A 20,881-nucleotide genomic window follows, 5' to 3' on the forward strand; every position below is an offset into this window, starting at 1 on the left:
GCTGATGCTGGCGCTGGCTTTTTTTTAACTTTTCTTTTCGTTTCTTTTTTTTATTCTACAATTCTCTGTTCGTTTGTTTATGTGTTGATGTGTTTATTTGTGAGACAGTTTGCATTGCAGCGGCGCTAGCAGGTAATGTACATTTCGCCAATAGGATAACAAAATTTAATTTTGAAATATAAACAAACCCCTCTTCCTCCTCGCTTATTGTTTGCTACCCGAAGTCTCGATCGTCTCGATAAGCCCCTCGCCCAGTCGAGCGATCTCGTTCAGAATCGCGGGCTTGTTGATGATCACGGTATCCTGCTTGTCTGCAGAAGCGGCTGGTGCGGTCGAATATGCCGTCTTCAAGTTCCAAGTTCGAGGCTTCAGCATCTGGGGGTTCCATAGACCTGCAATGACGCCGGAGCGCTCGTCGCCGTGGAAGAGGAGAATGCTCTGGTTGTAGCATGCCTGGACGTCATGAACGAATGACTTCACGACAGCCAGTTTGCTCGTGCGGCCGGGGACATTGGCCTCAGCCAGGTTCTTGTATTTAGACGCCGAGCCAGATCGGTCTTCAAGCAGCTTTGAGCGAAGGTGGATGACGAAGTCGTAAGGAGCGAGTGAGGTGTGGAACAAGTCGGCCACATCCAGCTCGTCGTGTTCCTTGCGGAGCAGGTTTACTGCTGCCTTGGCCAGCGCAGTCATGCGGCCGGCCACGACCTTCGAGGGCTTCTCGTACTGTGTCCAAGTCACACCCTCGGTATCGAGGTCTGAAGCCACGAACAGCGCAACGGTGTTCATCGCAGGGTCGATGTTGCGCCATGCGGTAAACCGGGTCTTAATGGTCTCAGTCACTTCCGGGTTGAGGTCGCCGCTGAGGTCGACGATAAAGGGTTCTTGCTGCCAGTCCCAGCGGGAGAGGAAGTGCAGAGTCCGCAGGAATCCGGTCATGATGCTTGAGGGGCACTCCCAGGGGTAGGGCTGTGTGAAAGCTCGGGTAGTCATGATTTCAATCAACTCTTCGCTGATCTGAGCAGAGAACAGGTGCGAATTGAACCAGTACTTGACTAGCCGGATGGTAGGCGACAGCAGTGGCAAGCGAGTGCACAGACTTCGGAGAGCTTGCGTCAAACGAGGAGTTTGGACGAAAACCTTCTTGTATGAGAAAAGCGCGTAGGCGATCTCCTCTCGCTCACGGGGGCTAATAGTCTTGTTCTTGAGCTGGCGCTCCAGCAGAGTTTGTTCACGGTCGTGATGGATTCTAAGGCGGAAAGTGAATCCGGAAGTGTGGAAGATGTCCAAATAGAAGCTGTTGAGCACCTTGCTAGACTCATTCTCCATACCAACGCGGCACGAAGATGCTGCGCCTGCGTCTTGAAGCGAGTCTCCAATCTTGACAAGGAAGGCCGCCTTGGTCATCTGGATAGCTGCAAAATCGTCGGGCCAGCGTGATGAGCTTTCAAACTGGAGGACAATGTCGGCTGCTTCGTTGTCTCCGTCCGCACCCTGGACGCGAAGGGCTGCATAACGAAGCAGAGGGCTGGCGGGAGCCACATGTCGAATTGACAATGGGACTTCCTCCATGTTTCGAAGTGACTGCTCCAGTTCACCAAAGGCGTCGTTGATTGACTGGAAATGTGAGTTGGAATAAGAGATGACTCCGTCGCCTTCATCGTAAAGCATGTCGTCATACTCATCACCGTGCAAGAAGAAATCCTCGTCCGCAATCTTGAAATGCCGTTGCAGGATATGGGCCAGGATCTGATGCACGATAGAGTCTTCGTCGGGTTGGTCGGACCAAACAAGACTTTCCACGATACTGCCATCCTTGAATCGACGCAGTTCAGCTTTGTCTCCCCAAAAGGCACGGAAAGACGCGGCTTCCTCCTTCTCCTCTGCAGCCGGTCCATGATCAACCGTCCTGCCGACGTTTTCACCGTGAAGCATTAATCCAACGGACAGATCGTGGCTCGCCTTCTTGTTCAGGGCCTTTGATTTGACAGGCCATGATTCAACAGAGCGGCTGGTCAGAGAAATGAGCTTGACTCGGTCCCCAAGAGCCCTAGACAACACTTGATACAAAGACTTTTGGTCGTGGAGAGACCGAAGAGTGTCACCACTGAACGACTTGGGGAAAGTGAGGAGACGATCAAACCTCAAGGCTGGCTCGTCGACCTTCACGATGAAGACTCTGTCAAAGTTGTCTTCACGAGACTCATTCAGCATCTTGAGTGTGACCGAAGCTTCTTGACGGAGAACTGAATAAGACCAGGGAGTCATCTTGTACAGAAGATTCAGTCCTCGGCGGCCATCGTACAGAACGGGCCCGCCATCAGGAACGGGAACATCCGAGGCGAAAAGGATCAAAGGGCTGGACAAGTCTCGGCCGGCAAGGAATTGCATGGTGGCCTTGAAAATCTGGTAACTGCTATAAGACCGCAGAAGAATCGGTTGACCAGAAGGTCCACCGCCTTCAAAGAGCAGTGAGATAAGGGCAGACCACTCGAAGCCTCCAAATCCTCCCTTCTGGAATGAGGTGTGGAATCCTCGTTGCTGCAGCCAAGTGCGTCCGAGAATACACGCGTCACGGAAGGAGTCGCATTTTTGAGAGGCAGAGTAGAGGTATTTGTGGTAGAGAGACACGGCGGCTTCGGATCGAAGGCTGGCATTATAGAATGGAGTCGGCTCACCAGCTTCCGCGGTATCGGTCGAGGAACCTTGGCGGATATTGTTCTTCATGGGGAGTGTTCGGGTAACCGGGAACAAAGTCGGGTCAATTGCAGTCAAGATCCGGATTTGGGGCTGCGACAGCGTTTTCTCATCTTTCGACGAACGAGGCTCCAAGAAAATCAGTGGGCGGAGACTGTCTCCGTCTTGGAAGCCAAACTTCACCTCTAGCCCAAGGCTATTGACAGTCTCTTGGATACCGGCTGCCAGGCAAGCGATGTAGTAGGCTCTCTTATGGAAATAGCGGTAGTTGACATAGTCCTTTTCTTGGAAGATGGAGCTGGGCATCGTCACAGCTAGATCAACTGGACGAGACTCGGCAGTCTTGGCTCCCGTTCTCAGGCCAAAACTTCCCACCACATTGATGTTGGTTGGCTTCGCATACGAAACGGTGTACTTCACATCCTTGCTTGGGCGCGGTTCGGGCCACGGCACCACGATTCCAGAAGCAGTGCGCAGCTCCTTTTCGGCGTCCACAATTGATTTCGGCGAGATTTCGGGTAGGCTTTCGATTGCGCTTTTCACCTTGTGCAGAGTATCCTGAACTTTCGAAATCCGCTTGTCGTAGTTGACTCTCAACCCGCTCACCAGTTCATCCACTTGCAGCTTGAAGAAGCCGGACTTGTAGAAGCCACTGGCCATTGCCAGCTCTGCAGTACGCTCATCCTTTGCCCGGTGGGCCGAGTTGGTCTTCGATGAGTGGTCATTTTTCCGCGCGGGGATATGAGCTGCTTTTTCGTTGGTTGCGCCGTTGGAAGATTTCGACTGGGTCGCTGAGGCGTCGTTTGTTGGCGAAGGACTCAATTTCCTTCGCTTAACTGCGTGTGCGGACATCCTTGCGTTGGCGAGGTCTGAACCAAGCAATATCAGGATGTAATGGTGCTATATGTAGAGCTTTGAGGTGCCAGAGCCAGTCTCGCGATAATCTCGAAATTTTTTTGAGCGGACGATAACAGACCGGCAGAACTTGGCGGGCGGTAGAGGCGGTAAGAGTACCTGCAGTCAACTGGCGAGTCCAACTGGTGAACTGGGAAGCTGCGGGATGCTGAGCAGTGCTGAGTCATGGCCGCCGAAGTCGCAATCTACGCGGATGAGTCGAAAAGTTGATTCAACTCCATCTTGATCTACACTTATCTATTTTACTTTTTCTTTTTGATCTGATTATTTTTTCTATCTTATTTTCAAATCCACAATGCTTCAAGCCCTTGGAGGCCCTGTGCCCCCGAACACTGACCATGTACGTCTTCTCCGATCCCCCGCAACATACCCCTCCATGGGTCTCTCTCCAGCATACATCAATACAGGAAACGCGAGCTGAAGAGTCGCGTGTCTAAATTAATAAACCTTACTGACAAAATACAAGGCCGTCAGTGTATCCCTACCGACATGGAGATCCAACATTGGATATGAGGAGGGAGAGGACTGGGTCATAGGCAAGATGGAATGCGGCTATCCTCGATTCTTCGTACACCCGAGCATTCAGAAACTCGCCCAAGAAATCGTTCGTCGCGTCGGAGACCCCGAGTCGGAGACTGCCACCCTTTTCGCATCCCTCAAGACCGCGCGCATCTGCCATTCGTTCGTCGTGTCCAAGGTCTCTCCCGAAGAGGCACAAAAGGTTCGGATCGTGACCTTCGTGCCCTCCCAGCAGGCTGATGAAGGATCCACCACAATTACGTCCTCGTTGGTGGCTGTCGTCTATAAGAAGGAATTTGCATCCATTGCCAAACAGGTCTGGCAACATTCTGGCAACGGTATCTCGAGTCGGCGGGGAGAGTTCTGTCTTCGCGCCCTGGAGGATGGGTTCTTGGTGGAGGAGAAGAAGTCTCCAGCTGCAGAGTCTCTCTCACAGCGGCCTTGCAAGGGACCCCGACGCTATCAGGGTAAAGGATCCATGAGTGGAATCTCACGGGGTTCCTCGGCCTCGACTCCCACGTCTACAGACACCCCTTCGGCAGCCAGTGGCGCTGAAGATGGCCGAGACTACCCCCAGTTTATTGAAGAGCGCTTTGGTCGTAATCTTAGCACTGCGTTGGCTGAGCAAGCCAAGGTTGCCGTGCGGAGGCGGATTGCTGGCGTGCTCACTGCTGATGTTGAGCTGCCCGAGGCCCTCGAAACCGCTTCGGCCGAAGGTCGAGTCTCCGGTATCTCGGAGGAGGACGTTTATCTCTATCCTTCTGGGATGAGTGCCATTTTCAACTCGCATCAGAACCTGCTGACAGCCCGTGGGCCTTTGAAGAGCATCTGTTTTGGCTTCCCTTACACCGACACCTTGAAGATTCTCCAGAAATGGGGACCTGGCTGCTTGTTCTATGGTCACGGTTCATCAGAGGATCTTGATGATCTGGAATCACGGCTGAAGAATGGCGAAAGATTCCTCGGTCTCTTCACCGAAGCCCCCGGTAACCCTTTGCTCAAGACTCCGGATCTCGTGCGGATCAGATCTTTGGCCGACCAGTATGGCTTCGCCGTAGTGGTTGATGAGACCATCAGCAATTTCCTCAATATCAACGTCCTCCGGTATGCCGATATCGTTGTCAGCAGTTTAACAAAGATTTTCAGTGGAGACAGCAATGTCATGGGTGGCAGTGCGGTACTAAACCCGCAAGCTCCCTACTATAAGCTGCTGAAGGACACTTTGAACCGCGAATATGAGGACCTTTACTGGGCAGAAGACGCAGTGTTCCTAGAGCGGAACAGCCGAGACTTCATCGGCAGAATTGACAAGATCAACGCCACCTCTGAAGAAATCACCGCCATGTTGAAGGCATCTCCCCTAGGTAAATCAGCGTCTGTCCTTTCCTGGCCTTGTTCGCACTAACGAAAACAAACTACAGTCAAAGAAGTTTACTATCCCAAATACAGCCCAACGAGGCCCCTGTACGACAGCCTCCGTACCCCCAACGGTGGCTACGGTGGTCTCTTTTCTGTCACATTCCACTCCACCCCGGAAGCTATCGCATTCTATGATACCCTCGAGGTGTTGAAGGGCCCTAGTCTCGGCACAAACTTCACCCTCAGGTGAGTGACGCCTCTCTTGAACACCCGATTAATCTTGGGATGGTGCTAATAAAACCACTATCAGCTCTCCATATGTCGTCCTTGCCCATTATCTCGAACTTGACTGGGTATGATTTCCTCTAATTTCCCTGCGACTGGGCATCTTCTACGTGATAACAAGCTAACATAGATTACCCTATAGGCGAGATCTTTCAATGTCGACCCCGACTTGGTGAGAATCAGCGTCGGTTTGGAGGAGGTATCCGATTTGCGAGGCCGATTCCAGCGGGCTCTGGATGCCGTGGAAAAAGTGGAAAAATAGAAACGATGACACGCCAGCGCTCCTACATCTTCAACAAAAACTCAATCTGCTCAACCTTCAGAGATATTTCTAATAGCCCCAGTGCCGTGTTCTGGGGCGGAACTGCATTCATAGAGATTTAGCCAGTATGAGCGCAGGCACAGTCACTTCCTACATTTCAAAAAGGGTATATACACAAAATGATATGAATGAACAAAAAACACCAAAAACACCAGGTGTTGAAGTAGCGCGTAATCAAGGATATCCAGATCCATAGATTTGAGTTATGTGAAACGCAATGATCAAGATAGACAGAGCACCATCGTCACGCTGTCCAACTATCGCCCGAGCCAAGGAGAATGCCTATTGAAAGAGACAACGGAAAAGGCCAGGTAGATATCACTACCTCGGTGTGAAACTCAGAAATGACGATCCAAGGGCTCATCGTTGCCAACGGCACTAGCCGGTTGGCTTGCAAAGCCACCAAGATCACCACTACCCGTTCGTCTCAGCGCCTGTCGCATAGTTTCAACATTCAGTTCACCACCAAAATTGGAAGAAACTGGGCTTTGGGCCAGTTGGAGTGGACTTGCCGCTCCGCGAGCGCCATGGCTGGGCGACATTTCGACACCTTTGAAGGAAGTCGCAATACTAGTTGGGGGCGATGTGCCCAGTCCATGCGAGGAAGTTGGAGATCGTAACGGGGACGGCGAACGATTGTGGTATCCTGCACCAATCGGATGACCTGAAGCTCCTCCAACCTGGGAGGGCTCTCGGCTGTACACTGACTCACCCGTCTCTGCATGTTCAGCATTGACGACATCGGCAAAAGAGATGAAACTCAACCGTCGGACGTCTGTCGAGTCTAGCGCGGCATGAGTGGACGAGCTTTCATCGGCCTCGATAGGGTGGAACCCCGCATGATCAACAAAGCCGGAGGACGCCAGTGAGTGTTCTGCTGTCGAGGAACCGGTCACACCCGCGGCAGCAGATTGATGCATACTATGGGTGATAATTTCCACTGAATCCGGGTCCAATTGCTCGTCGGTAATGGCGGCTGACGAGGCCTCTAGGACTGGAGGAATGTAGTTCTCGGTGCGAATATGTGCGGGTATAGATGGGGAAGCTTGCTGGGGGAGTATATCTTCTTGGACACTCCGCTCAAAGATTTGAGACGCCGGGGAGTGCAGGCGGGGAGGCAACTGGGATGTCCCACCGGGGGACGATGGTTGTCTGTACGCGTACTTCTGTCGGTCTGAAACACCTGGCGTTCGCAACGCTTCGGATGAGTCGACGGGTGATATCGGTGACACAGGGCCACTACTCAGGGCTCCAGATCCCATAGCTGTGCCCTCGGTGTGTTGGTCGTTGTCGACATGCTGCACCTGGGGCCAAGTTAGGTTGGCGGGCTTGGGAGCCCGTACATTGGTCACAGGCTTTCCGACCAGGAGAGCGTTCTTGTCGGCTGACTGCACTAGATCGCCTGGCAGCTGCGCAGAAGACGAGATAGTATTCTGCAGCTGCCCATCCATAGACTCATGTAGTACATTCCGAGGGTCCGCCATGGCGAAATGGGAGGGGAAGGCCAGTGGACACTGGCAAAGATAACGGGTATCGATGAACTATGGAAACCGGGGCCCAAAGGTTCTAGAAGACGATAGCCATGACCCAGAAATGTCTTCAGACGGTTCAGGGGTGTCCCGACGAAGGAGACAAAAAATATCGATCGTAGGACGGGTAGGAGTGTTTAGAAAAGGAGAGGATGGGATGGATCGTCATCTCGCTTTTTGGCTAGGAGACGATGATGACATGCGGTGATCCAGCTGATCCCATGTGTTATGACGGGGTAAAGTACCGAATACATGACTGGTTGAGGACCCGCCAGCCGATGGCTTCATGTACTGGAAATACCGCTCAATTACCAAACAGATTACCTAATATGGTATTACAGGCCATGCCCGATCGGGAACAAGTCACGAGACTCAAGACTCGGGGAAAAAAGTTCGGGCTCGACACGTCCACCCTGGCCTAGTCTACCCATCACGGCTCTATTGTCGACCTCCCTTCACCGTCTTATTCTGGTAGGCTTTCAACTTGGTCTAAGGCTTGTTGTCTTTGTACTTACTCCCATCAGTTCCCAGCCTAGCATTGGCCTGCAGTCCCAAAGATGGCCACCTCAATTGCGGCTTCCAAGCGGCCATTCCTCACGCTGCCTTTCCTCCTTCCTTCATGGTCAGATTCCCTTGCTCTGGGATCTCGACGTTATCAATCTTCATACCGTCGGACAAAGCAACGCCTCCGCGTTAAGCCGGATGCCATCTTTGGCGCATCGCACCAAGGCCGCGATCAGATCATCTACAACCCGCCCTCCAGCGCACCATCCGTCTATCACACTCCCAGCAAATTCTTGCCCTCCAACGATGCCCGCAGGTCGATGCGCATTGAAGATGCGGCGAATGCAAATCCGACGGACAAGGTTGAAGATCTCCCCAACGTCTACCGCAGCGACCCCGAGAGAAAGTACCACTTGACCCCCGAGGATGTTGAGGAAATCCGCAAGCTCCGACTGAGTGACCCAATGACCTGGAGCCGACACAAGCTGGCCAAGCGCTTCGAATGCTCGCCCCTCTTCATCGCAATGGTCTGCGAAGCCAGCCCGGAGAAGAAGCAAATTCAAAGGCAGGTGCTGGAGGCTGTGCAATCACAATGGGGTCCCAAGCGACGGATGGCCAGAGAGGACCGGAAGTTGCGCCGGGAGGCATGGGGCCGTGATGAGTGATTCAAGTACGCCTGTCTTCCTGGTTGACGTGTGTTGTTCTGGGGGGTGAAGGGCTCTCTATGGTTAAGGGGGGGGACCTCATCGCCATTAGGATGGTCTCCAGCCTTTAACCGTGTGATTAGCTGCGACTCGCAGCCTCGTGTAAAAACGACATGTATTCTAACTATAGCATTGTTCTCTGTATTCTCATATCCATACAATTTTCTTTCTTTTTATTCTTGATTGTTGCCCGACGGCTAGTATTCAGCCTCGTTAAGGAAGTGGGTCATTGTCAATAAATTACCGTGGTAGTAGTGCAGATGGGACTCGATACACATACATCGATCGTTACACGAATCTAGTCAAGACGATAAGCACGGGAAGTAATGCAACATAGCAATAATAATGGGTACAAATGGAGGATATAGTCGGCTATTAGGCGACCCAGTATTTCCCAAGAGAGCTAGCTTTTCCCTGTCACTGCCGTCTCGGCGTCTCCATTCCCACCGTACGCGTACTTGAGTCTGGTTAGTTCCATGGCCCAAGCGCCAATCGATAAGGCCGAGGTGTATCAATGGAACCAGAGAAAATAATCAACCACCCACTGATTTGGCGGTTACCGCCGGGACTCCCTGCAGGCCTAAAGTATTAATTACGTGATAAGATACTTTTGGGTGCGACTGGTGCCCTCACCTGCTGCAAATGCTGCCCCTCTTTCCCCTCCGCATCCCCTCGCTCGCAAGATCCGGGCAATCTCTTCTCTCCAAGTTTTCTCCCTCTACTCGTCCAATCGTCCCTCGCCGCTTCTTCTACGGACATATCAGTGATACCAAGATGGCGCCGCAGCTGGAGCCCTTTTTCAAGCAGTAAGTGCCTCTTGTGTTTTGGGCCTAACAAGAAAAGAAAAAAAAACACAGTCCATCCAACTCACGCGTGTTCTATAGGGTCGACGAGTCGTCCGAGACCTTCATCGATCGTATGTACCTCAAGTCTCACGCTTGCAGCGAGCTTGGATAGTTTCGCGGAAAAAAAAAAAGCTAGGCTAGAAAAATATTTCCACTTACTGATCAATCTATCTAGGTCTGCGCAAGGCCGTTGCGATCCCCTCCATCTCCGCCCAGGATGAGAACCGAAAGGATGTGTTCCGCGTGAGTTGAGCAAGCTACCCCTCACGAGGCCGAAGGAAGACTAATCTGTGTTCATCGCGCCAAAAGATGGCCCAATTCCTTGCGGACGAACTGACCGCGCTCGGTGCTGAGGTCGAGCAAAGGCCTCTGGGCAAGCAGCCCGGCAAGGAGCACCTCGATCTGCCCCCCGTTGTTGTTGCCCGCTACGGTAACGACAAGAACAAGAAGACTATCCTGGTCTACGGTCACTACGATGTGCAGCCCGCTCAGAAGGAGGATGGCTGGGCTACCGAGCCCTTCGAGTTGACCATCGATGAGAAGGGTCGCATGTATGGCCGTGGATCTACGGATGACAAGGGCCCCGTTCTTGGCTGGGTCAACGTGATTGAGGCTCACCGCAAGGCCGGTATTGAGCTGCCCGTCAACCTGCTCTGCTGCTTCGAGGGTATGGAGGAGTATGGATCCGAGGGTCTGGATGACTTCATCCAGGCTGAGGCCAAGAAGTACTTCAAGGATACCGATGCCGTTTGCATTTCTGATAACTACTGGCTGGGTACCGAGAAGCCTTGCCTGACCTACGGTCTTCGTGGCTGCAACTACTACTCCGTCAGTGTCTCTGGTCCTGCCCAGGATCTCCACAGCGGTGTCTTTGGTGGTTCTGCTCATGAGCCCATGACCGACCTGGTGACCGTCCTGTCCAAGCTGGTGGATCCTCAGGGTAACATCCTGATCCCTGGTCTGATGGACCTGGTTGCTCCCATGACTGAGGATGAGAAGTCTCTGTACGGAAACATTAGCTACACCATGGAGAACCTCCACGAGTCCTTGGGAAGTGAGACTGGTATCCACCCCAACAAGGAGCGCACTTTGATGGCCCGCTGGCGGTACCCGTCCCTCTCCATCCACGGTATTGAGGGCGCTTATTCCGCTCCTGGAGCTAAGACCGTCATCCCTGCCAAGGTGATCGGCAAGTTCTCCATTCGCACTGTTCCCAACATGGAGAGCGAGGATGTGAACAAGCTGGTGTTTGACCACATCAAGGCCGAGTTTGCCAAGCTCAACAGCAAGAACAAGCTGGATGTGTGGCTGCAGCATGACGGCAAGTGGTGGGTTGCCAGCCCCAAGCACTGGAACTTCTCTGCCGCCAGCAAGGCCGTGCAGCAGGTGTTCGGTGTCGAGCCCGACATGACCCGTGAGGGTGGAAGGTATGCTTTTTCTTTTCCTCATTTCCCGGGCCCTATTACTGTCCCTTTTATTCCCTTTTTTTCCTTTCCACGAGGCTAACTAGTTTGAATAGTATTCCCGTGACATTGACTTTCGAGCAAGCCACTGGCAAGAACGTCCTGCTTCTTCCCATGGGCAGCTCCACCGACGCCGCTCACTCGGCTAACGAGAAGCTGGACCGCCGGAATTATATTGAAGGAACCAAGCTGCTCGGCGCGTACCTGCACTACGTGGCCGAGGAGCCGGCCACGGAGTAAAATGTACATGTTCCTGTCCGACATGCTCCAAATCAAGCCAATCAACTAAAGTGTTAGCTTATGAATAATTTATGCCCCTTCCCTTTTAAAAAATCGTGTGAAGAGGAGCCAGAATGAACATTCTTCATGTAACTTAAAACAACGCTAAGTTGAAATAACCAATTACAAGCGGGTTTCTGTGCTAAGTAGACGAAGATAAACCTTCATACAATTCCGGGGGCGGACAGCGGGGGAGGCTCTGCTTACTCATCTCCCGCGTTTGACGCGAAAGAGCGCGCCGACGCGAGTCAGGACCTTCTTTGTTCGATAAGGTCATTATAGCCAGAGTGAGAGTCGTCGCTATGCGCTAGGGTTTTGTCTTTTACATACAACATCCTTGAGTCATGCCGTCCTTAAAGCGCGTACAGGTGCCCTCGGACTCAGACGACGGGAGTGACGGGGGTTCTGAGAGCGCCGCATCGAACTCCACGCCTTATTCGGTACGTTCTCTGTGTGATCAATGAATTCTTCAAAACAGAAGTTACTGATACAAGGGTAGAGGAAACGAGCTCGACTGTCCGATTCTTCCGACGCTTCTGATGGGTCAGAAGCGAACGAGCGACATACCGATTCCCCCTCCCCCTCCCCCTCCGCCTCCGCCGATGATGGGTTCCTCGACGAAGATGCAGATGAGGAAGAGCTCGAGCTCCGCCAGACACAGCTGATTCAGGACAAGTACGCCCATCTGATCGATGAAGCTAATGTGCCTGCCGAACATGGGGTCCTCGAACGTGTCGAATGCTACAACTTTATGTGCCACACTCAATTCTCCGTCGAGCTCGGGCCGTTGATCAATTTTATCATTGGAAAGAACGGCAGTGGGAAAAGTGCGGTCCTAACCGCAATCACGCTTTGTCTGGGAGGCAAAGCATCCGCCACCAACCGCGGTCAAAGCCTCAAGAGCTTCATTAAGGAAGGGAAGGAGAACGCTTCCATCATCGTTCGGATAAAAAATCAGGGCGAAGGCGCCTACCTCCCTGATGATTATGGCAAATCCATCATTGTCGAACGGCACTTCACGAAGAGCGGCTCAAGTGGTTTCAAAATTAAGAATGCGCAGGGGCGCATTGTCTCGACAAAGAAGGCCGAGCTAGACGCCATTACCGACTACTTCTCCCTTCAAATCGACAACCCCATGAACGTTCTCTCCCAGGATATGGCTCGCCAATTTCTAAGCACCTCCAGTCCGGCGGAGAAATACAAGTTCTTCATCAAGGGAGTTCAGTTGGAGCAACTCGACCAGGACTATCGTCTGATTGAGGAATCGGTGGATCAGATTGAGGAGAAGCTCAGAATCCAGGAGCCAAATCTTCGCTTTTTGGAGAACCAGAGGAATGTGGCGAAGAGGAAATTGGAACTTTCTGACAAACAAGATTTTGTGAGGGAACGTATCAGGAACCTGCGAAAACAACTGGCTTGGTCTCATGTGGAGGATTTAGAACGAGTCAGTAGCCCTCATGCAGTCCCTGTATTCGGCCTAGACTAATGATGAATCCAGGAAAGAGATTTAATCTCCGATGAGTTAGCCAAGGCGGATGAGGGCATTGCGAATGCTGAGGCCCAACTGGGCGAATTCGACGATAGGCTCCAGGGTGCCGACGTCGAGATGGAAACAGCAATAGAGCATTGCAATAGAGCAGACGGTGCGCTTGAAGAGTGTCAAAAAGAGAAAGAGCAATCGGCCGAGAAGGTGACCAAGGTGTCAACCAATATACATGAGTCCCAGGTATGCAAGCGCGATCTAAAATAAAGTACGAGGTGGAAAACATGGCTCACCAATCACAGGCCGATCAACGCAATATCAAGGGCCACCTCGACGGCGCAAGGAGCAGACTTGAAGTTGCACAGGAAAAGGTCAAGGAGGAAGAGCTTCGTCTCATCGAAGTAAGCAATGGGAGCTACGCTCGAAAGCAGGAGGAAGCCGATAATGCCCAAAATCGCGCTGCTACCGCGCGGACCAACTATGAGTCGCGCGAAGAAGGCCAACCCCCTTTACGGGAAGCAATAAAGACCGCAGAAATGAAGGCAACAGAGGCCCAAAAACTGTTGGAGATTAAACAACAGGACTTGGGCCAAGCCCAAAACCGGCTGCGCGAGCTCACAAGAGAAAACGCGCAAGTCAGAAATGGCTTTCACGAAAAAATGCCTGCATTGCTCAGGGCTATTCAGCAAGAACGCTCTAAATTCGCTACCCCTCCGGTCGGACCTATCGGGCATCACGTCACCTTGCTTAAGCCAAAATGGGCTTCCATCATCGAGAGCACACTTGGCAGCAGTCTGGAGAGCTTTGTGGTGAAGAGCCATGGTGATCAAAAGATTCTCAGCGCCATAATGAAGCGAGTAGGCTGGTAAGCTTCCAACCCGTAATAATTCCCAGCCGATATACCCTCTCTAACCGTAAGTGCAGTCAATGCCCGATTTTGGTCGGTTCTAACGAGAATATCGACACGACAAACCATGAGCCGGACAGTCAATATCTCACGGTTTTGAGAGCCTTGCAGGTAAGGCAACGTACTCATTCTTGGCGAGAAAATCTACTAATCTTGAGCTCATGTAGATTGACAGCGATCTAGTTCGGAGCCATCTGATTGTCAGACACTCCATCGAGAGAATGTTGCTGGTTGAAAATTTGGAAGAGGCTTCTTCCTTGATGTTCGACGGTCAAAAACTCAGGAATGTTGTACGATGCTACAGCCTTGACTCGAGGGATCACCGGCGAGGAGTCCATCTCGCTTATAACAGAGAGGGTGCTCCCAGTCAATCACCTGTACAGCCGTACAAAGGTGATCCCCGGATGAAGTCAGACTTGGCCTCTCAAACTAGGTATGAAGCCACACCAATTCTTGAAGGACTCCTTAAGATCCTAATTTCTACCCGCTTGCAGTCACCAGCGTGAGGTCGTCCAACTCCTAGAACGTCAACGACATACTCTCAAACAAGAACACGATGCTGCAGTCGCTCATGTGACATCATGCAAGCAAGATTGGACGGCATATCAACGGCAGACTGCAGAATTAAAGATTGAGATGCAGCAACTTGAAGATCATGCCGAGTCGCTCAAAGATGCTCTTGAAACTAACGAAGATGGGCAGCTCGACGCCTTGAAAACTACTCTACGAACCGCAGAAGTAGAAGTGGAAACGCACGAAGCGTCGTTCGAGGATGCCAAGATAGCTCACGCCGCTCTCATGGAGAACCTCAAGAATGCGCGACGAGAGCTTAAGGAAAAGGTCGAAAAGCTGACAGCTCAGCAACGCAATTGCGATGTTGTCAGGAAGGAGAAGGAGGGTGTTGAGAAAAAGCGCCGCCAAATCATCAGCGAAAAGAATGTTGCTATCGATCGTATTGACGCCAACAAAACACACAGGAACAACATCCGGGGAGAGTATGACCAAAAGGTTACTAAAACACTCGTGGAGACCGAGAAGGCCAGTCTAGTCTCAGAAAGAATCCGACTCGACGAGGGGGAGACTACCAGTAGTCTCGAGGCGAAGATGGTCAAACTCAAAAAGGATGAAGAACTGTATAATGCTGAGTACGTGTTTCCCGTGCGAGTTGAATCGACAAGGCTAATCAGAAATTATTTTAGACTGGGAGGTTCCAGAGAGCAAATTGCCAACGATGCTGCTGCAGCGGAGAACACGTATCAAGTCGCGAAAGCCCAGGTGGAAGAGTCGACTACGCTGGTCGAGGTAACTCCACCGATTCCAATGCCTCGTATTGGTTCTAACAGCATGCAGATACTCAAAAATACGCTGCATAATCGTAAGAAGCGGTGGGAGATCTTCAGATCACACATCTCGTCTCGTGCCAAGGCCCAGTTCACCTACTTGTTGAGTGAGCGAGGCTTCCGGGGTCGGCTACTTGCCAACCATCAAGAGAAACTGTTGGACCTCCAGGTTGAGCCCGATATCACAAAGGATGATAGCACGGGCCGTGGAGCCAAAACACTCTCCGGTGGTGAGAAGTCATTTTCCCAGATCTGCCTGCTGCTTGCCCTTTGGGAAGCTATGGGTTCGCCTATTCGATGCCTCGATGAGTTGTACGTAACATTCCCCCAGCAGTGGTTATGCTCGGTCCTTACTTACCCCCTCTCTCTCTAGTGACGTTTTCATGGACCATATAAACCGAAAACTTTCCATTGACATGCTCGTAAGTCTTTTCATGTTCGAGTCACACTAATATCTGATTGTTAATTATTCTTCTTTTTTCCCAGATGATCGCTGCCCGACGGTCGATTGGACGTCAATTCATCTTGATTACCCCAGGCACCAAGACTGATATCACTCTGGCTCCTGATGTCAGGGTGAAGGAGTTAGCAGAGCCGGAACGTGGTCAGACAACCTTGGCATTCCAAAGGTAAAGATGACGGCGGGAATGCATAACATGATTTGTGGGTGTACATAGCGTTTGGTTTTGCATATCGGGGTGTATCATGGTGTTCTTCAATAGCTTAATACCCCGTTCATTTTCTTGGCATGGCCTAGTTTCATCTTCATTCAGTAGACTTTATCATGATGTTTTTTTCAGTCGTCCTACGGATCATTAAATATAAGAGGCTGAATCCTGTGTATCTAAATCATTTAGTCTTCTCCAAAGCGCGACAGTAGATAAATATCACGTGATCACAGCAGGACCAACCTTGATGACCGCCCACGCAAGTCTTTTGGCTTCCCGTGAATCCCTTCACTCTTCTGAACCTCATCTTCCCATTCCAATCTCACTCTCCTTCTTACCTCCTACCCACGGGAATCTTACTCGATCTTATCTTCCAACAGAAATTCACTGGGTATCCGCTTTGACCTCTCTTCAACCCGATCTACCTCAATCTGAACAACTGCGGCTCTCTGACTGCAACATCCACCCTCGTCCTTTTCACCCCTCTGCTTTGAGCTCTGCAGGACTTTCCAAGACCCCTTCCGTCTTCCTCTCTCTCGCTGCTCCACCTCTAGTCAACTCTCATAGCCTCACCGACTCAACAATTTTGTGACTCGAACAATCGTCGTCTCCCACTAAACCGCACCGCTCTCAACTTCAAGCCCCGCATCTCTCGTGGACTTCCCTCCACAGCTCTCGCCTTGTTCCTTTCAATCATCTACAACAACCATGGCTGACGCCCTCGCTTCACAACTCAAAAACACTACCCTCGGGTCAGTCCGTTTGTGATTTTTGTCTTACAGCAGACCACTCACTAACCACATTCACCTTCGCAGGGACGGCGCCTCAGAAGTCAGACTCCAGGACACACTCAAGCTCCCTCCTAAAGATGCCCGACCCCAGACCGAGGTAGGTTCTTCATGCTTTTCATGTACATGTCCGCGGAAAACTGACTAGATTCAACAGGACGTCACGGCCACCAAAGGCCTCGAGTTCGAGGATTTCTACATTAAGCGTGAACTGATGATGGGTATCTTCGAGGCCGGATTCGAGAAGCCTTCCCCCATTCAAGAAGAAACGATACCCGTTGCGCTTACAGGCCGAGACATTCTTGCCCGTGCGAAGAACGGTACTGGCAAGACCGCTGCCTTCGTCATTCCTACCCTCGAACGTATCAACCCCAAAAGCACCAAGACCCAGGCTCTGATCCTGGTCCCCACACGAGAGCTGGCTCTTCAGACTTCCCAGGTCTGCAAGACCCTTGGAAAGCATCTGGGCATTAATGTCATGGTCACCACCGGTGGAACCGGTCTCATGGATGATATCATCCGGTTGAATGATGCCGTTCACATCCTGGTCGGTACCCCCGGTCGTGTCCTGGACCTTGCCAGCAAGGGCGTTGCCGATCTCTCCGAATGCCCTACTTTCGTGATGGATGAGGCAGACAAGCTCCTTTCCCCCGAATTCACCCCCGTCATTGAGCAACTGATGTCCTTCCACCCCAAGGATCGCCAGGTCATGCTCTTCAGTGCCACTTTCCCCCTCATTGTCAAGTCATTCAAGGACAAGCACATGCGCAACCCTTACGAGATCAACCTTATGGATGAGCTCACCTTGCGCGGTATTACACAGTACTACGCCTTCGTGGAGGAGAAGCAGAAGGTTCACTGCCTGAACACCCTCTTCTCGAAGCTCCAGATCAACCAGTCCATCATCTTCTGTAACTCCACGAACCGTGTTGAGCTCCTGGCCAAGAAGATTACAGAGCTAGGCTATTCTTGCTTCTACTCGCACGCTCGGATGCTCCAGCAGCACCGTAATCGTGTGTTCCATGATTTCCGCAACGGCGTGTGCCGTAACTTGGTCTGCTCGGACTTGCTGACCCGTGGTATTGATATCCAAGCGGTCAATGTTGTGATTAACTTTGATTTCCCTAAGAATGCCGAGACCTATCTTCACCGTATCGGTCGTTCCGGACGTTTTGGCCACTTGGGTCTGGCCATCAACCTGATCAACTGGGAAGATCGTTTCAATCTGTACAAGATTGAGCAGGAGCTGGGTACCGAGATTCAACCCATCCCTCAGATCATTGACAAGAAGCTTTACGTCTACGACTCTCCCGAGAATATCCCTCGTCCCATCTCCAACCCCGCGCAGCCCATGCTTTCGGGTCCCCAGCACCCTAGCAACGGAGATCGTCAGCCCCGTCGTCAGCACAACCACCAGAATAATGGGCAGTACTATAACAACAACCGCGGTCGGGGAGGCTCTTATCGTGGCGGCCGTGGACAAGGCCCGCGTCGTGGCCCCCAGCAACATGACCCCAACAAGCCCGCTCTTGCCCCCAGCCAGGTTGGCCCCAAGCCGCCAGCTCCTGTGTCTTAGAGCTCGCTCGTCATCATAGATGCGAGCCGGGTCTCTTGGGGGCCTCGCTATTTGACGTTGATGATCCATCCCACGGCTGTTTCGGTGCTTCATTCTTCAGAATCGTACGACGCATCGCTTCTTCCTTGTTTTTGTCTGATTCTTTACCCGTTCTTTCCCCGCTGCCTTTTTTTATCCTTATGTTTTGTCCTGTTCGAGATTTTTTTTCTCGTAACGGACTATGGCAGCTTCACTCAACGACTATTCTTCGAAGATGAAGTCTTCCATTGCTTTTTCTCGCAAACTCTTCTTTCGTCACGATGCTACGGTACTGGTGCGACATGTGTATCATAATTCCCCCGTTTTGTTCTCCATGGTTTCCCACTGATTTCATCGCCATGGATCGCTTTCGGGTTTCTTTTTTTGGTTTGAGCATGGTGCATTGTCCGGTGCCGCGAATGCTCTGCGATCCTGATTTTTTCCATCCTACAAGGTGTACATATGCTCCTTCACCACGGTTATGCTTCGAACAGGTTGCAGGGCGAGCGGCGTTCTCGGGGATTTTCGAATGACTCTGGCGTTCTGGCGGCCTCGGCGGATGCTGATTTTGTTGCGGCTTTCTTCGACCTTCATTTCCTATTCTTATCGCTGCTCGGAGAGAGCCACGACCCTTCTCCACGATGCCGTCGAATTTCACCAGCGGCAGTCTGGTTTTTCGATTTTCACTATGCATTTTTCTCTCCCCTCCTCGATTCAGCTTCGGATCTAGGGATCTGTCTACCAGCATCACTCCCAATTCCCATCATCCTCGGGTCAATCACACCTGGCCTCGATACCGCAATATCTCGACATCTCACCTATCTCCATATGGCATATCCTCACACCATGTCCGATGCCTTCCGATGTCGAACTCCTCACCTTCCCCCACAACACTACCAACTCGAAACCCATGAAACTGAAAAAAAGAAAAAAAAAAAAAAATCCGGAGGAGCACTAAGATGTGAAGGACCTAAATAGCATCCTAGTGAATTGACAAAGATTCCCTCTGATAGTTATCTACCTGCATTGAAGTAGACTAAGTAGACCAAGTATAGTAGGGATACTGGTATAGATCCAAGTAAACTCGAGACTTGATGCTAAGTTCAGACTAATCATATTACATCAACTATTACTCTAGACTGATCAAGTACAAGTATAAACTGGAAACCACCGACGTCGGAGTAAACGGAGCTGCGCAAAGTGGGGCTGCGGGCGACCGTAAATGGCGATCTACGAAGCCCGAGGTCCAGCACTTTCAACTCATCATCGTCGCTCCAAATGGCTACGGCGAGCAAGGATCCTACGACCAAGGTGAGCCCTCAATCATTGCGATTGAATCCTTTGAGACTAACTAGTTAACCCGGACAGCCCAGCGCTCTGCGCTCCATCATTGCGGGCTCCACTGCTGGAGCCGTGGAGATCGGTAAGGATCCCGCATGTGTCATTTCATAGAGTGTGCGCGCTAACCACCACATCTTGCTAGCAATTACCTATCCAGCTGAGTGTACGCTTCTTGCGACTTGCAGTCCTATACCTCTTCCTCGGCCAAACTAATTGACGCCCCTAGTTGCGAAAACCCGGACACAACTCAACCGCCGACTTGCGGAGGGCCAGAAACTCCCATTCCCACCATTCGGCAAGCAGTGGTACGCTGGATGTACCACGTTGATTATTGGAAACTCGTTGAAGGCTGGAATTCGTAGGTACACCCTACTCGGATTGCTAGGAATATTGGCTCATCGACATCTATACAGGCTTCGTTGCGTTCGACGCTATCAAGGCATCTCTCCAGGATGAGAACGGCAAGATTTCGGGCCCGAGGACGGTCGTGGCTGGATTCGGTGCGGGCTTCACCGAGTCTCTTCTCGCGGTGACTCCCTTTGAGAGTATCAAGACTCAATTGTCTGCAATCCCCTCCGTTCGCTTGGCCTTGACAATGCATTACTGACATGGCGTCGCTGGCAGGATTGACGACCGGAAGGCTGCCAAGCCACGCATGAATGGATTCATTCACGGTAGCAAAATTATCTGGCAGGAACGCGGAATTCGGGGCTTCTTCCAGGGCTTTGTTCCTACTACTGCTCGACAGGCCGCCAACTCGGCTACTCGTTTCACCAGTTATACTACTATCAAGCAGTTCGCCGAGGGCTATGTGGCTCCCGGGGAGAAGCTCGGGACACTCGCCACCTTTGGTATTGGTGGATTGGCGGGTATTATCACGGTGTATGTGCTGGCAGCTTGCTATAACGATTCATATTACTCGGCCTGCTAACCTAATAATTCTTATAGTTATGTGACCCAGCCTCTCGACACGGTGAAGACGAGGTTGGTTTCCCGGTTTAGCACGAACGGCGTTCTACAAAGGTTGCTGACCATCTCTACAGAATGCAATCACTTGAAGCCAGCAAGAACTACAAGAACAGCTTTGTCTGCGCCGCCAGAATCTTCAAGGATGAGGGCATCTTGACTTTCTGGTCCGGAGCCATGCCCAGACTGGCCCGATTGATCCTGAGTGGTGGAATTGTGTTTACCATGTGCGTCATTTCCAGTCCTTGCTCTCGAGTGATATACTAATAACGGCTGGCAGGTACGAAAAATCTATGGAGTTGATGGATCTCGCAGATCCCGAGCGCAAGTACCTTTAAAGGGTACCTAAACCGGAAGTATGTATGTGTCTTGTAGC

The 20,881-nt window shown here is 51.6% G+C and overlaps 8 protein-coding genes across 8 annotated transcripts; 6 read left to right on the top strand and 2 right to left on the bottom strand.

Moving 5' to 3' along the window:
- Positions 1-204: 204 nt before the first annotated feature.
- N7496_005283 (rRNA-processing protein UTP22) lies at positions 205-3,546 on the bottom strand (the record flags this gene model as incomplete). Its single annotated transcript, XM_056698212.1, has 1 exon — positions 205-3,546. One exon carries the CDS (start codon positions 3,544-3,546, stop codon positions 205-207), a length of 3,342 nt encoding a protein of 1,113 aa, XP_056556737.1.
- Positions 3,547-3,904: 358 nt separating this feature from the next.
- On the top strand, positions 3,905-6,034 carry N7496_005284 (cystathionine gamma-synthase; the record flags this gene model as incomplete). Its single annotated transcript, XM_056698213.1, has 5 exons — positions 3,905-3,949; positions 4,076-5,492; positions 5,550-5,733; positions 5,798-5,840; positions 5,915-6,034. 5 exons carry the CDS (start codon positions 3,905-3,907, stop codon positions 6,032-6,034), a joined length of 1,809 nt encoding a protein of 602 aa, XP_056556738.1.
- A 398-nt stretch (positions 6,035-6,432) lies between these two features.
- On the bottom strand, positions 6,433-7,578 carry N7496_005285 (uncharacterized protein; the record flags this gene model as incomplete). The annotated part of the gene is made up of 1 exon (XM_056698214.1): positions 6,433-7,578. The coding sequence occupies one exon, from the start codon at positions 7,576-7,578 to the stop codon at positions 6,433-6,435; it is 1,146 nt and encodes a 381-aa protein (XP_056556739.1).
- A 602-nt stretch (positions 7,579-8,180) lies between these two features.
- Positions 8,181-8,792, top strand: N7496_005286 (mitochondrial 54S ribosomal protein mL58; the record flags this gene model as incomplete). The annotated part of the gene is made up of 1 exon (XM_056698215.1): positions 8,181-8,792. The coding sequence occupies one exon, from the start codon at positions 8,181-8,183 to the stop codon at positions 8,790-8,792; it is 612 nt and encodes a 203-aa protein (XP_056556740.1).
- A 681-nt stretch (positions 8,793-9,473) lies between these two features.
- N7496_005287 (M20 family dipeptidase) lies at positions 9,474-11,379 on the top strand (the record flags this gene model as incomplete). The annotated part of the gene is made up of 5 exons (XM_056698216.1): positions 9,474-9,637; positions 9,716-9,747; positions 9,852-9,919; positions 9,986-11,103; positions 11,196-11,379. The coding sequence occupies 5 exons, from the start codon at positions 9,474-9,476 to the stop codon at positions 11,377-11,379; spliced, it is 1,566 nt and encodes a 521-aa protein (XP_056556741.1).
- A 383-nt stretch (positions 11,380-11,762) lies between these two features.
- On the top strand, positions 11,763-15,781 carry N7496_005288 (DNA repair protein SMC6; the record flags this gene model as incomplete). Its single annotated transcript, XM_056698217.1, has 10 exons — positions 11,763-11,858; positions 11,918-12,862; positions 12,917-13,144; positions 13,204-13,766; positions 13,826-13,919; positions 13,976-14,241; positions 14,303-14,953; positions 15,008-15,460; positions 15,522-15,570; positions 15,635-15,781. The coding sequence occupies 10 exons, from the start codon at positions 11,763-11,765 to the stop codon at positions 15,779-15,781; spliced, it is 3,492 nt and encodes a 1,163-aa protein (XP_056556742.1).
- Positions 15,782-16,524: 743 nt separating this feature from the next.
- On the top strand, positions 16,525-18,180 carry dhh1 (DExD/H-box ATP-dependent RNA helicase DHH1; the record flags this gene model as incomplete). Its single annotated transcript, XM_056698218.1, has 3 exons — positions 16,525-16,568; positions 16,632-16,704; positions 16,762-18,180. The coding sequence occupies 3 exons, from the start codon at positions 16,525-16,527 to the stop codon at positions 18,178-18,180; spliced, it is 1,536 nt and encodes a 511-aa protein (XP_056556743.1).
- A 1,296-nt stretch (positions 18,181-19,476) lies between these two features.
- On the top strand, positions 19,477-20,843 carry N7496_005290 (putative mitochondrial tricarboxylate transporter (Ctp); the record flags this gene model as incomplete). Its single annotated transcript, XM_056698219.1, has 9 exons — positions 19,477-19,509; positions 19,567-19,621; positions 19,682-19,702; positions 19,766-19,897; positions 19,953-20,100; positions 20,164-20,421; positions 20,488-20,523; positions 20,583-20,732; positions 20,786-20,843. 9 exons carry the CDS (start codon positions 19,477-19,479, stop codon positions 20,841-20,843), a joined length of 891 nt encoding a protein of 296 aa, XP_056556744.1.
- Between the last annotated feature and the right edge of the window lie 38 nt (positions 20,844-20,881).

The sequence above is a fragment of the Penicillium cataractarum genome (assembly GCF_028827025.1).
Source record: "Penicillium cataractarum strain IBT 29864 chromosome Unknown utg000004l, whole genome shotgun sequence".
Classification (NCBI taxonomy): Eukaryota; Fungi; Ascomycota; class Eurotiomycetes; order Eurotiales; family Aspergillaceae; genus Penicillium; species Penicillium cataractarum.